Below are 16450 nucleotides of genomic sequence, written 5' to 3' on the forward strand. Positions count from 1 at the left end.
TGACTTAACTCCAAAAATTAAGGTGACAATTTTTGCACTCAGCTTAACGATGTGAAATATATTGGAGCTTTTTTTTAATTGTTTTTAAGGACACTCACAGTATGACGATACATTAAATCAATTCGTGTATCTCATAGACAGACGACGGCTTTGGAAAATTTGTGATATTCTTCAATGCAAGTGTCTACACACACAAAACAAGTGACATTTTCAATATTAAATCGAAATTACCTCCAAGAATAAGAAAAAGTTTCGAAATAAATTTGGTTGCATAACATAGAAAATAGCTAAGCAAATCTTTTAGTCTTTTCAATTAACTTATCAAATGATTTCAACAACTGTTTAATACAGATCTAGAGAATGAAACACGTTCGGTTGTTATTTAAGATATTTTCATAACGGTATGTCTGGAAGATATGTCATCAATTATGCTAAATCTCAATTATAAAAAGACTTTAAAAAACAAGCTTAGTCCACTACACATCTAAACATGTCAGACAAAACATTTTTTTTTATTTCAATCTTCTCTTTTGGTATCAATCAGAAGAATTATGAAAGGATTGTTTAGATGTACAATACAAATCAGTACAAAACTACCGTCCAACTTTTATCATTTAGTTGCTCCGTGGACGTAAATTATTGTCAACCGACCAGAACACATTTGAATCTATAATACATGTGACAATATAGTTACCAATTGAATACAAAAATAAACAAAACACCATTGCAATATCAAAATATGAGTGCTGTGGGGGATTATTAATTTGTAAAGTTTTTACAAGAAGCAGTGTTATATCTGCATAATTGAGCAAGCCAAGTTGAATATCCTTGTTAAGGACCACATATCCTTTATCATTTTCAAACAATTCATTGATAAAATAACTTGCATTATCCATCAACACAACACGGTAACACATGTAAAATCAAAATGAGGAAACCCATTTTATAATTTGTGTCTATCATTATATGCACTGTATTAATGTTTGCAATTCAATATACAATTTGTGAAACTGGTCATCATTATTTCATGTATTTAGAAAAAAAAAGAATAAAATAGTATTCTATCAATCATAATGCTTAAATCTTATGTCTGTCATTCTGCCTGCGGCACTTATGATAATTATATGGTTTTCTTGAAATCAGAAACTCGTGATTTCTTTAAATAGAACAAGAAGAAGTCAAAAAATTTCAGGTAAGATATGTTTGATATTTTCTGTTTTCATGTTGTAGACTCTTTATTTAAAAGTCAAACGTTTAAAAATAATCATAGAACCTAGTGATGTTTAGTAACAGTAATTTTACAATTATTATTATTATAACAGATTTACGTATGGCATATTGCATATGTACGAATACTTTACTTTATCCTGCAATTGACTTTTCTACTATACTACTACAGGTGTACAGATAACACATATTGATAAACGTATACTACACGTATACAGTCTACTGGTATCCTGCTTCTGTTGCGAGCAAACATTTATGTCAGATCACTGTTTACGTCACAGTTCAATTTGGGGTCCTCATTGATGTTTGAATTTAAGTTGTTTCGATTTCTTTCAAAACAACAAATCCAACGTTTGAATTAGAAGAAAAATTACAAAATTAATTGTAGGATTAAGACAATAACCGTTGGTGTCTTCAAATATCAGCTGCACTTGTACACGGCTCGAAACATGAGTAATATAACGCTAATGTGCGCTTTACATCTGTTTCCTAGCCTCGTACAAATACACTTGATATTTCAAGACACTAAACAGTTAGATCTATTGTCTATTTCTACATTGATAAGAATATAGATATCGATGTTGCACTATACGTGAGAACCAACACGATTGTTTCATTCGGTCTTCTATATAATTAAAAGAAGGGGCGAAAGATATCAGAGGAACATTCAATCTCATGAACAATAAATAAACTGACATCGTCATTGCTACAAATTTAAAGAAAAATGCAAGCAAAAAAAACCAACAGCACACATAACACAACATAGAAAAAAAAACTTATCAACACGAACCCCTCAACAAACTAGGGGTGATCTCATGTGTTCCCGAAGGGTAAGCAGATCCTGCTCCAAATTTGGCACCCGTTGTGTTGACCATGTTATTACATACCTGGTAAATAATCTAATTCGGTAGATCACATTCGTTTAAATGGATTGGGATTGTAGTAAAGACGTTAGGAACATATCCGATATTATATGCCCCGATAAGACAATGTAAAACAATTCAAACGAGAAAACTAACGGCCTTATTTATGTAAAAAAATGAACGGAAAAACAAATATGTAACACATAAACAAACGACAACCACTGAATTACAGGCTCCTGGCTTGGGACAGGCACATACATAAATAATGTGGCGGGGTTAAACATGTTAGCGGGATAGCCTTTTTAAACTGATTTTATAGTTCGTTCTTATGTTGTACTGTTGCGCCACTGTCCCAGATTAGATTAGGGCTGTGATATCGCCCACATGTTTAACCCCGCGTTCTGGTATGTGCAAGTCAGATCCCTGTAATTCGGTGGTTATCGTTTGTTTAAGTGTTACATATTTGTTTGTTGTTCTTTGTTTTGTACATTAATTAGGTCGTTAGTTTCTTGAATTGTATTACATGTTTCATTTCATTCCCTTTTATAGTTGTCTACGCAGTGTGGACTTTGCTCATTGTTGAAGCATATACGGTGACCTATGGTTGTTAATTTCTGTGTCATTTGGCATCTTGTTGGGATTTGTCTCATTGGCAATCATTCCACATTTTCATTTTTGTATTTATAGTATCTTTGGTATTCTTTACCTCTAGTTCGATCGGATATGTGCATTTAACACAGTCACCAAGTTTTGTATTATTTGGTGAGAGAATATCATCTATATATTGTATAGCGGAATGTTAACTTAACGGATATTGCTAACTTCTTTTGTTTCATCTTAAGAACTCATGTATGAAACCCGCCTCATAAGAATAAAGGAACACGTCGTCAGGAAGATGGGAACAGTTGGTGCCAATTGGAATGCCGATAGTTTGTTAAAAACGCGTCCTCAAAACGTAACAAAAATGGTGTCAGTTTAGAAATCAAGCATCTTCATGTTGTCAGTTTCGGAGAATTTTTTGTTTGAATCATTGTGATTTTTTTACAAAGAATGATACATTCCTTCCTATGACAAGATACTTGTATCTACGTTGGCCTTTCTTTTCAATGAACCAAAGCTAACTCTTTCAATTTGTGTTTTAGTTTGGTATGTAGAATACTTGTGTAAAGTGTGAAAAAGTCGAATGTTTTAATTCTATTGCAAAATAAAAAAGAGTCTAAGATTGTATTTACTCTTAAAGATCGTTGGATTTTTTTAGTATCCACATCAGATTCACGCAACCTCTAGAAAGGTTATGTTGATTGCTGATAAAATTAATGTTAGTGATTTAAAACAAAGGTTTCATGGAGCAGTTAGAAGACGCAGCAATATATCGTTGTTTGTAAGGACACTTATATAGTTAAAATATCCAATACAGAGATGGAAGATCAAGTTCTTCATCTTTGGTTGAATTTCCAAAGGAACATAGTACAAACCTATGAGTATCCAGAATTTCCTTTTTACTAAGTGACGTCCAGATATACGTTGAGTTTCTTTATCTGCAGTGAAAAACATATTTGTTATGGAAGTAGGACAAGTGCTTTGCAACATTTGATAGACCCATTCATTTTCTTAATTTTGACTTATATCAACGACGTCATATCCTTAAACTATTCGGAAGGGTATCTATGTCTTCTTTCTCGCATTTAACACATAGCCTTACATAATTCTCGACTGCATCCGTCAATTCTGATTTACAAGTATCAACGACCTCACACCCTTAATCCATTCGGAAAGAGTGTCTACGTCTTCCCCTCGCGCTTAGCCCATTGTCTGGCATAATCCTCTACTAAATCCATCAGTATTTTGAAGTTGTATTTCCAAGTGATGGATTTAACCTCACAATATTTCGGACCTTTGGATAACACATTTCGAAGGGAAGTGTTCATGACAATGTTGAGGTCATCGGTAAAAACGTGGCTAACCGGATTATATATGAATGGGGAACTAACACAGATGAAATCAGGAGGTTTTTTACTTGAAGTCGTCAATTTGCAATTGGTTTGGTATGGGTATTAGAAATGATTTGTATCGATTGGTTTTTTTTTAAAGGGAGATACTTTCGATTGATATAATTTGGGTCAAAGGATTTCTTAAGTAAACAGCATCGAGACCTTTATTGGCAAAGGAAATTTTTTTTCGTCTATTCCAATGCAAACTGGTTTGGAAAGTCTGTGAGTTGCGATATCAGAAATGATAGCTGTAAACTAATGTTTTTTGCCAATATGATTGTTTGTTTGCATGGAAGGCAAAATGTTTTACTTTAGTTAAATGACTACTCACGGATCATACAATTGTAATTCATACAGATCTAGATTACCGCATTTGTTTTTATCTTATTTGTAACAGTTACTCTCTGCTGTCTCTACATTACAACTTTGGTAAAGGCATCAGTAGAATATTCAGATTTACGAATAGCTTTTTAATTCCTACGAAAAGAGCGAAAAGTAACTACATCCACATTTGCGAAAGCGAATGTCATATTACTGTGAATGGACCTTACAAAATTTCCCTTTAAGCACAGACTATCTACAATTCGTGATTAGATCTGTAATTGTATGAAGGTAAATGAAGTTAAAAAATTATTTTTTCATGAGTCTATTTTGTAGTAAGATTTAGAAATTATGAATTAATTTAAATGTATTAATTTTTAGTTTTTTCTTATTGTCGATTCACAACATATTTACTAAGATCAAGCTGTGACTTAAGGATTAAAAAAAAACCAATAAAAGAGTATTTTATTTACTTGTTATTTTCCCATGCTAGTATATACACAATTATGTTATGTCATACAAAAGAAATAATATGGAATGGATCTACAATATCTACAAATAAACTCCTCATAGATACCAGGAATAACATTTAGTATTTACGCCAGACGCGCGTTTCGTCTTCAAAAGACTCATCAGTAACGCTCGAAACAAAAATGTTATAAAGGCCAAATAAAGTACGAAGTTGAAGCATGCACTTTTGTTTTAATTGATTTTCGTATATGCACGTATAGAGCATAAGATGCTATATTAGAATGTTTTTAACAGTTTATGAGTATGATTTCCTTTTGTCATAGAGCCAAAATGATAGGAAACGCATGTACCGACTCTCATTTACAGGAATTATATGATTCAAATTAAAGAAAACAACATGCGTAGATAATTACATAGACAGAAATTATACTTAAATATCCAAGGATCCAGTACATTCATCTGGGGTTTAATAATCTCACATGGAAAGCCACAGTGACTGTGGTTGCGTCGATTTTTTTTTTATGGATAGCCAATGTCAAACAATATCAAGAAAAAGTGTTCTGGAATTATAACAAATTGCGTGTTGCATTTATCATGTTTATCTAGTATTAAATTTGTATTGATGTATTAACCATATATATGTTTTGAACCTTTGTTTAAAAAATGTTAAAAGGTCGAAAATAGTGATTGAGATAGATCTAACTGCAATTATTTTGCATTGTCAAAACTTAATCATTCTTAGATCTAATCATTTATCAAGTACAGTTGATTCATAAGGAAAACATTGTTTTCAGAAAATTACAGGGAAATTCCTAGAAGTATTTTTAGAATCGACAAACAGTAGTCAAAACAATAAACAGCTTCATCCTATGATATTACATCACATGATCCGGCCGCGCTGTTGAAGGTGCATATCAACTTTGTAAGTTCACTTTAATATTATAATATTTTTAAATAATAATCCAAAAAGTATATGCTTTTTTTGATTATCTTTGTTTACATGGTTAACATGATGATGATGATCGCCTGCATGTATAAATGATTAAGGTAGTGGTTGCTAAATTGTCTTATTAACATATTTTAATTTGAGGGATACGTTGCTATCAGCTTTAAACATAATTTGTTATAAATACATTGCTGAAATCCGAGTTTTAACTCTGTAAAAATTGTTTTTCGATCGTACAAAATATTTTAATGTCTCTTTAAAACCCTGCCTAATTAGAGCACGGTATGTACCACTCTGAGATTAATAGGGTCCCATGACTTGTCTTGGGGATATTTAGTCTTTTTCTAGTCTCTCTCAATCGATTTACTTATGTCGTAACTACAATCCCCTTCCCTTTCCACGAATGTGACCTATCGAATAAGACTATTTACCGGGTTTGAAATTATATGATCTACACGAAGGGTGTCACATGTAAAGCAGGATCTGCATACCCATCCGAAGCACTTGATATCACCGACAGTGTTTGGTGTGGTTAGTGTTGCTTAGTCGTTAGTCTTCTATGTTGTGTCTTTGTTACTTTTATGTGTCTGTTTGTCTTTTTATTTTTAGCCATGGCGCTGTCAGTTTATTTTAAGTCTATAAGTTTGACTGTCCCTCTGGTATCTGTCATCCCTCTGTTATGACTTTTAACTAGGCTGAGTAACGGTATAATATACTACGGTTGCCTTAATTTACAATACTTTTTATTAGCGATATCATCGAAACTAAACATATATTATGATTAGATTTTAAAAATCTCCGGTCTTTAATCATATAAAATTGAGGACAAAAATGTGCTTGTATAAAACTTTATCTTTGATTCTTTCTATGACATAAAATGTAAATTATATAGAAACCAGTCACATCTAACCAGGTATTTTTTTTTTATCTCTTCCAAAAGATAAATGATTTGTGATTTCTTAGGAAAATAAAAACGGAATTATACAAAAAACAGCCTAACTACTTTTAAAAGAAACGCTGTGTATTGACTTAAGGGAAAACGGTAGTATTACATTTTCCCAGCATTAGGTTGGCCTTTTGTGTACCCAAGACAGATGAAGGAAGTCAACTGAGGAGCGCTGTGATTGGATGTAAGGGTACAATCTATTTTTTTTAATTTATCTATGAATAACTGCAGTGTGTAAATTTACAATATAAATTTTAAAACCTATTGAAATATTTTCCCGAGAATTATTTAAAAAAGGCTTCCAAAATTTCATAAATTTGGTGCAAAATGACGGTGGGCATAGATAACATAAACAAGCTCCGTTGGAAATTGGTCATGATACTATTTGGCTTCATTTTTTAGAATACAGTAATAAAGTACAAACACCACACATAACTGTTTTATCCAGGTTTTTATTGTAAGAACTGGTAAATTTAGAAAATGTTAATATTGTCGCCTATAGAAAAATAAATAGTACCGTTTTCCCTTAACACAGTCACAGACAGCAATGTTAAGAACTAATAATGTTTAAACTGTATGGGTATTCACGGATTTTTTTTATATATTACGAAAAAGTGCCCTGCAATGGGATAAACGTTAAAAGGGATAATTTAGATACAATTTTCCGAATGGCTTTAAGGCTCTACATTATAATGTTACAAATCATAATTTAAACACATTTTGTGAACCCCGATATAATTCTCAATCGATTTACGACTTTTTAACGGCGGTGTACTACTGTTGTCTTTATGAGTCTTTGCCCATTTATGTTATATCTATCATCAAATGTTGATTAACTCCTAAACAAGCTTATTAGAAAATATACCCACCAGCAACGTTTCGTGTGTAAATCACTGTAAATAAAGCAATTGGGCATTGAAAATTTAATCGAAAATGCGACATATACTCCTATGGAATTCATCAGAGGTGAAATGCCGGCGAATCATAGGTGCATTCTATGTTTTTGTGCAATTGTGACCACAGAAAAGGCAGTGGATCTTCCTTCACTATACTGCATATCCAAATTATCTAATTATACTTACATATCAATAAATAGAGTGTATCCGGTTGATGCAACTATTCAGAGCTTCCGTTTCCTATCACAATTTCCCTGACGGATGTTTACTGCTCACAAGGTAGTTTTTCAAGGGCTCCCCGTGGTAAAGTTAAAGTCATTGCCTAATTGGAAAGTAGTATTAAGGACGCTATCATGATATGGTAGACAATGATTGAATATCTGTGTCAAAGATGACCACGAATATCTTCCTGTAGTCGTAGCTACAATCCCGTCTTCTTTTTCTTCTATTCTATCATCGCATAAGGCTTATTTTTATATTAAACTGTAATTTCACAAAAGAGCAAAACGACAGGTTCCACTCGAGAAGGATGATGTGTTTATCATCACCGAGCACTTTCGGCCACACCCTAATATTTTGGTTGTTTTTTTGTTGTTTTTTTTGTGTTTACTAATATTTAAGACTATTGCGAGTCTATTCCTCTATATTCGTGTTTTTATATGGTATGGTCAATTTAGTTTAGTTTTTTATGTCAATTTGGTATCTTCTACCTCTTGTTTGCTTTTAAAATTGTAAATCAATTTAATTCATTGTTTTAAACTCTCTTGGGTAACACCAAACTACGAGCAACCTCAATTGAACATGTTGAATAAATCGAAAGCATATTGAAAAGTGAATAATCTATGTTATCTTGAAAGAACGATTTTAAATTTAATATCAATATAATTTTATATATAATCAAAACAAATTAAGACTTCAAATTAACATGTTTGTTAAATGCTTGTAAAATTAGTATATATCCTAAGTAATTATTCTTTTGAAATTCATATTACCAAACCTTCTCTCTCTTCATCATTTGATAACTTGTTAGGTTCTTGTAGCTAAAACTTAAGATTTCAGTATTTGGCAACACTTTTAGGAATTTTGGATCTCAATGCTCTTCAACTTCGTACTTTATTTGGCTTTTTTTTTTTTGATTCGAGCGTCACTGATGAGTCTTTTGTAGACAAAAAGCGCTTCTGGCGAATACATAAAATTTAGTCCTGGTATCTATGATGAGTTTATTTTCTATGTTTTTGTTATCATTGTCTCATTGTCTGTTGTTCTTTTCGTTTTTTTCATGGCTTTGTCAGTATATATTTGACTAATGAGTTTACATGTCCCTTTAATAAACTCATCATAGATACCAGGACTAAAATTTTACTTACGCCAGACGCGCGTTTCGTCTTCTAAGTGTCTTTCGCTTCTCTTTTCTAACCTATTCATGATTGTTTAGGATTTTTTTGGCCACGGCGTTGTCAGCATATTTTTTACTAATGAGTTTAAATGGCCCTTTTAGTGTTTTTCGCTTCTCTTTTCTAACATATTCATGAATTTTTAGGAAGGACTGCTTACCATGTATCAACAAGTAAGAGCCAATGTTCGCCAACATGCATATTCCGAAAGTAGCAACGATGGAAAATACAGTGAGGATGATTCTTCATCTGATGATAAACAGGTATTGCTGCACTTCCTGAAGAATAATGGAACTAAATATGCAGATGAATTAGCCAGAACTTTCAGCAGTACAGAAAGCAATAATAATCATTGTCATCCAGGAGAAATAAACTTCAATACTCTTATTAATGAAGGTTCTTGCTGCATCGAAGATGTGATTGAGCATACTGAAATTCAATCTGGATTACCTATTCATGGTTCTGATGTAGGAACTGATCTTCATTCTGAAGAAATGTATGGTGAGATAGCTACGGAAGACAGGAACAATAATTACAAGATACGTCATAGGTTACAAGACTCGAATTTGTCAAATTTAGAGGGTCGACAAGAAATACTGACTGCCGACGATTTCACAACTAAAGTAGACTGTTTTAACTGTGCAAATGTGTCAAGATTAACCGATGGAAATTTGCTAGCAAAGGGCAGTCATGTTAAATTTGGCAGGTACTCCCACAGCACTAAGACGAACGATTTTTTAAAGAGACGTTTAAAAGGCAAGTTCGGCTTTCCGTACTTTCATCATGCAATTGTAACCGATATATTTTCAAAGGAATTCCATAAGATAAGCATCTGTGTAGTTAACTTTACAACTAAGACAGATACTGGCAAAGTGAACATAGAAGTCATTGAAGAACGTTTGGACATTAATCTTGAGGAAGAATATTTGTTCTTAGTTGAGTACAAATACTTATCGTTTACTGCTGACGAGATTATAGCACGTGCGAAAAGTTTAAGAGGAAGCAGATCGTATAACCTGTTTACCAATAATTGTGAGCATGTAGCAGTATGGTGTGTCACAAAGATAAAAGCAAGTTTTCAGTCCGATAACTCAGGTGATCTTATTCAAAGCTGGTTTACCTGGTTTGCTGCAATGTTGGATAAGATTGTTCATTTAAGTTCAGTTTCAAATGATATAGTCTCTGCCACTAAATTGTTATTCTTGCGGGGAGCAGTTATTTGTTGCCCAATTTTATGTGCTATCGTTGAATGTATTCTGCTGATACGAAGATTTAAACAACTGAAAGATCAGTTAAAAAGGCGCCTGATCTGTTTATCTTGCTTCAGCAAAAAAAGAATAAAGATTCTAGCTAAGTTAGTAGAAGGATTTACAGTGTCTATTGCTTTAATTATGCCAACTTTAAAATACGCTATTCCTGTTATTGGAATTGGGATTATCGCTCTTGTTGTGATACCATGGGCTTGCGAAAAACTAATTACAAAGATAAAAGCTAAGATAAACCCAACTTCAGTTATTCCTAAAATGATTGTGCATTCAATGAGTGACATACAACCTGGTGATGTCTTAACTTTATACAAAGGCATTACTGGCCATGACGTTGTTGTTGAAAAGGTTAAGCTGCTGAATAGACAAGAAGGATTGAATATAGAAAGTATTGGTATCGTTCATTATGCATTCTGTGGTTTGCTCGGTACGAGAACAGTTCGACGTGACACAGTCAACATCAACCTAAATACAGATAAATTATTCGTCTATGATTTCCCTGAAGAAAAGACGTTTTCTTCTGATACCGTAGCAGTTAGAGCAATGAAAAAGATTGGAGAACAGAAATTTAATGTGTTTAATCGCAGATCAAGTCATTTGGCGTGGGATTGTAAGGTAATGGTATAGTATATATATATATTAATAAAATTCAAATAAATAAGAAGAATGCAATGTCACTGTGCTTAAACGGCTGTGGGTAACTTAAGTTACCCACAGCCCAAGATGGCGGACTCTAAACTCGTTGATATTTAATTCATACAAAATGTACCTTTTGCGACGTTTTTCATGCAGAATGTAAATATTTATAGGATTATTGAATAAAGAAATGACTAACAATTACCATAAATTTGTTAATATAGAGTTCACTAAAGCGCAAGGTCAACTTTAAAAAATGCATAAGATGTCCGTAACTTTTTGATCGAAACTAAGCAGACTGTCACTTTATTTTTAGATGTGGGTAACTTTTGATTTAAAATTTTAAGAATTATAATTTCAACAATTAGAAGACAATTAACATCATATTTGTAAGCTTCGCGGCCGTTTATACTACTCATTCACCACCAAATGTGATTCTATTAACGCATCATACTTACACCACAGACGTTTTATGTGGGGTTTGTGGTACTCCATCCTGGTTATAGTTTGAACTTTTATTTACTGATGTGCGTCTTATCGACGTTTTTCGCTTGTCAGACCAAGGCTTTTCCATACTCTTTAATGTTTTGAGTTTAATTACATGTTTGCGGTTTACCTTCACCTCTGTTTCTTTCTATGTGTATTTTGATGAATACTCTTTGACGCGGCTCGGTATTTATACATCCCACCAGTTAGATATAGTGTTATGATTTTTTGAATATGTTTCCTAGTATTTTTTTTTCTCTCTGTGTATGTTATCAGGGGTTGTTAGACTATTAAATTACCCTGCTGTCCTACGTAGTTATTTATATTTTTATATACTATGTCGAATTGTTACACTATGTTGACTGCTCTTTTCCTTTTATTGTCACTGACTTTTACCTATTGTGTATTTTAGTTTTATTCAGTTTAATGAGATTTAATGCAACTTGCATACAAATGAAACATGCAGCTAGCTGTAAAACTAAGTTTATTCATTTATACAAAATGTCCTTTTTTTAAGTTTTCCCATTTACTGTAAATCTTGGCCAGGGTGCCGCAATATCACCGTGCGCAACGTCCCAGTGTGTCCAGATTGACACCCCTTTTATTTTACTGCCAATGCTGATGGGATTTGTTTTTGTGGGGATAAGAGAAAAGTGTTTTTGGCTTTTTCAAAAAGACGGAAAAAGTTTGTGCACTTAAGTCTCGTATAGTCTATCCACTGCATGCCTGGGCAATTTGGGTTCCCCTCCAACATCCCGGATTCACGCTACCCTTGTCGTTGCTGGCAGAAAATCAGTAAGTGTATACATGCTACATGTATGTGTAGTCTACTTGTTCAAAAATAAAAACGAACAATGATGTTTCAACAGTTTATCTGCTATGATCGGAAACAACCCTCCGAACTAGGCGATTCGGGTACCCCGACGTTATACAAAATGAGACCCGAGTTTTGCGGATTTATCGTGATTTTTTTCATATTTTTCCCAATTTTGTCTTCCATCGATACAATGAATTATCGCTATTTTGTGCTTTTTTTCCTTTCATCTTTTTTGTGATAATTTTCATATCATTCTACTCGCTTGAGATGGAAAATTATCGCTAGAAACTAAGCATGCACGTGGCGTTGCTATCGAAATTGACATGAAATTGACAACGTCGTCATAGGTAAAATAGCGATAAAAAGATTATCATTGTTCATCTCAACTCGATTGCCTTTCTCGGTTTCGCCGTCCCGGCTCAAGCGAGAAAAGCAATCTCGTTGAGATGATCACCGATAATCTATAATTATATCATACTAGACATCTACTTCGTTTTGTGAATATGTATTCGATGCAATCTCTATCATCAGTTTAAACATTACATCCGCGTATGTCGATTCTTTGAAAGTTACGGACATCTCTATTGGTATGATGAAAAAAGTTACGGACAAGTTGTTTTGAAGTTACGGACAGCCTAAGTGTTTTTTTAAATCGTGCCGTGATCGTTTATTTTGTAGAATTTAATCACCTTTCCAGTTTAGGCGTTTCCCTAAACGATTAATACAACTTTTAAACTCAGTTGTTTAATTGATGCATTCGTGGTATTGTTATTCTATAGAAGAAAAGTATCTAACCGACGCAAGGCGGCTCCATCTTGGGCTGTGGGTAACTTAAGTTACCCACAGCCGTTTAAGCACAGTGAATGTAGAAGATAAACAAAACAAGTGTATTTTTAACAGGAATACAAATGCAGAGGTCAATTTATAAAGACAATCTGAATCAAACGCAATGATAAGTCATAGACGAGACATGTGTTTGAGCAAACAAGAATATATACAAAACACGACTGCTTTTTTCTATATAAAATTGAAATAGGTGTCCCGAAGAGTTATAATAATTATCATTGGACAAATTGTGTATTGCTATGTGGTGAAAAGCCTATTATGAGTCAAATCTGGTAATAATCAAGATCAACTACAGGATGTTACCTATCGATAATAGGTCGAGTGCAACCCACTAATTCGTAATGACGACTAACAAACGTGTTGAAATTTAGAAATTCAGCCTGATTATCGCGAAGCAATTGAAAGTGAACCAACTATGATATGTTAACAACATGAACAAGTGATGTAGGTATTTTGCATCTCAATATTGAAAATGTCACCTCGTGCAAACGACAATTATTTCATTTGTTTACCTTTGTGACCTTGTGTTAATAGTATCATAGTTCTTTCTGTATCCCGGCTTTAAACTTTAATTAAGTAGATGTTAAATACTTGGAAAGAGGTTTTGTTGATCAATTGGCACAGTACTGTTTTAGCATTAACATCGATCCTATACATATTAGAAACAGAGCAAACTGTTTCACAGAAATTTTCAAACTCGACTTTGATTCCTAATAAATCAAGACAGCAGTAGTTTATTGATTTTAAATTATATGAAATTTATAAAGAAGACAAATCAAGGCAACATACAAAAACTGGGGGAATCATAAGACGGATTAAGACTTTATATATGTGATAACATGAAAATTGATAACGTAGAATGTTTCATTGAGCATAAATAGCTGGTCTAGTAATAGTATGTTGTTTGAAGAAAAAAAACTTATAACAATTAAAGAAGGTCTGGATCTCCGTCGTTAGTTAGGGAACATAGAGCATATATAATGGTTGTTCATAATTACCAGTTTATATATGATTTACAAACAAACATGAACTGTTTTTGTCTTTTTATAAGAGTTCAACAACATGTACGTCATGGAGATACATGTTTATTCTTTAATCTTTGAATAATAAGAAAAGTCTGAGTGTTGTATGCAGAATTCTTAATTCTGATTACAAAATCAATGCACTGCTTTAGCCTATTCGACAAGTGTATCTACATTTTCTATTTCAAGTTTTACTTTTTATCAATTATGGGGCATATTTGGCTGTTTCTGCTCTTCGATCAGGCTGTTGTCTATTTGACATATTTTTTCGATTCCAATTCCCAAATCTATTATAAAACGTAGAACGATTTAAGTGCCAGAATTGCAGAATATAACGTATGTGTTGACCTAGCCAATAAATCTTGTTATTACCAACAAAATTTCTATGTGATACGTTTTTGTTTTTAGGTTTTACTGCCTGCTACACGAAGCGCCTCGTGAAGACGATTAAGGAAGTTCACAAAGGAGATATAATAGAATTTAAATATTGCTACCTTCCCCACGTCGCAGTAGCTGTCGAACCAAAAGACTATATACCAGCTGATATCATTGAATTATCATATATACATGTTGCTCGATGTGGAGAGATAACAAGGACGACAGAAATATTTGATCTTGAAAAAAGTCACATCTTCTTTCACATCTACAAATTGAGTGAAATAGAAGACAACAACAAAGTTGTCAAAAAAGCTCAGCGACTACTCGACACAAAATGTAATACCAGTAGACATTATTACAAATCTTCACATTTTGTTTTAGCCTGCAAGTTGAAATCTAAGGATGAAGACAATACTGATATGAAATAAATATAGCCGATTAAAAACATTTTAGTTTGAGTTTTATATATTATACCAAGGTAAACAGCATTTGATTTTCGAAAAATGCGTACAGAGGAAATAAATATCATACGACCGAGAAAATCGTACTATACATAATTTGACGTTACCCAAATTCTCCTATTTTGAGATTTGTCACATACGTTTTGTTATGATCCAGATAAAAGCGTCCACTTTGTGTTTTTTTGTAGATGTATCCTAACTTACTAAAAGGTATATAATTTCAACAATTTAATTTTGAGTCCCTATAGAAAAAAGCAAAATAAAAAAAACGAACTCCGAGGAAAATTCAAAACGGAAAGTCCTTAAAGGCTCAAACACCTAGCTCAAAGGAATGGATAACAACTGTCGTATTCCTGACTTGGTATAGACATTTTCTTATGCAGAAAATGATGGATAAAACCTGTAGTATAACTAGCTAAATCTTTCATCTGTATGACAGCCGCATTCAATTATATTGACAACGATGTGTGAACATAACAAACAGATATAACAAGTGAAAATGGTAAAGCAGTCAACATTGTGTGATAATCTTAATAAAAAAACAAACAAGTATGTCAACAATGAAAAATAAAAAGGCAAATAGACAACGCACATTAGTAAAAAGGAAAGACAAGAATACAAAAATGTAACAAAAATAAAACATAGCTCGATAACATAATGCCCGGATTTATAAGTACCGAGCCAAGTCAAATGGATATTACCAAAAATAGACTAAATAGTAAAAGTTATAATTTACAAAAACAAGTAAACGAATACTATAACTCGTAATTAAGGTGATAATCAACGTCAGTTCCTAGAATCTATACTTCAAGACCATCGTGTATTATTTGAGAGTTAATACGGAATAGTTATTATGAAGTCTGAGTAGCAGCGTTAAGCTCTTGTATACCGACTGAATCACATAAAGATAAGTTTGAACTGACCTCCAAACGTTCTGTAATGAGGAGTACTTAAATCGATTCAAGCTTGAATTCACATCCGTAAAAATCCCACCAAAAATGGGGTCATCTCATCGTGTCGCACATAGAACTCATAATACCGTGACAAGTTTCATTTTGTGTTATCACAATTTAGTAAAAGAGAACTGAAAAGTGGATGAAATAATTGGAACATATCCGTGTTCATCAATGACACAGATAAAGGAACTCATGATAGGAATTTTAAGCTTTTCAATATCGTATCAAACAGGACAGACACAAGGATGTATAGTATATTATGTAACAGACATTATTGTAAGATTTCGAACATATATTGGCAATGAGTATGTCAAAATTTGATATGTTTTATTGGTTAAAGAAAACACTGCAATTTTGAAGAGATTGGATGCAAATCATTGGTTTAAATAGCTGCATCCATGAAATCAAATTTTAGAAGGTTAATGGCATGCATGTAATCTCATGATTTAATCTTGTTATGAGTAAAAAGCTGTTGAAGATATCAAAACAGCAATCAAAAGCATTTAATCACAAAAACAAAAATAATTT

The 16450-nt window shown here is 32.9% G+C and overlaps 1 protein-coding gene across 2 annotated transcripts; it reads left to right on the forward strand.

The window, feature by feature from the left end:
• Positions 1 to 5292: 5292 nt before the first annotated feature.
• LOC139511631 (uncharacterized) lies at positions 5293 to 14950 on the forward strand. Of its 2 annotated transcripts, none has more exons than XM_071298554.1 (3): positions 5293 to 5795; positions 9202 to 10935; positions 14536 to 14950. In XM_071298554.1, the coding sequence occupies exons 2-3, from the start codon at positions 9217 to 9219 to the stop codon at positions 14566 to 14568; spliced, it is 1752 nt and encodes a 583-aa protein (XP_071154655.1). In that variant the 5' UTR covers positions 5293 to 5795; positions 9202 to 9216; the 3' UTR covers positions 14569 to 14950. The 2 variants fall into 2 exon arrangements, 1 of the variants encoding a protein (XP_071154655.1); XR_011662060.1 differs by having other exon boundaries at positions 5667 to 5795; positions 9202 to 10999; positions 13129 to 14950.
• The last annotated feature ends 1500 nt before the right edge of the window (positions 14951 to 16450 follow it).

This window comes from Mytilus edulis, chromosome 2 (assembly GCF_963676685.1).
Source record: "Mytilus edulis chromosome 2, xbMytEdul2.2, whole genome shotgun sequence".
Taxonomy (NCBI): Eukaryota; Metazoa; Mollusca; class Bivalvia; order Mytilida; family Mytilidae; genus Mytilus; species Mytilus edulis.

Coding starts and splice junctions, on each gene's coding strand:
- LOC139511631 (XM_071298554.1), top strand. CDS start 9,217: ATGTATCAACAAGTAAGAGCCAATGTTCGCCAACATGCATATTCCGAA. Junction 10,936..14,535: donor ATTTGGCGTGGGATTGTAAG/GTAATGGTATAG, acceptor TTTTGTTTTTAG/GTTTTACTGCCTGCTACACG.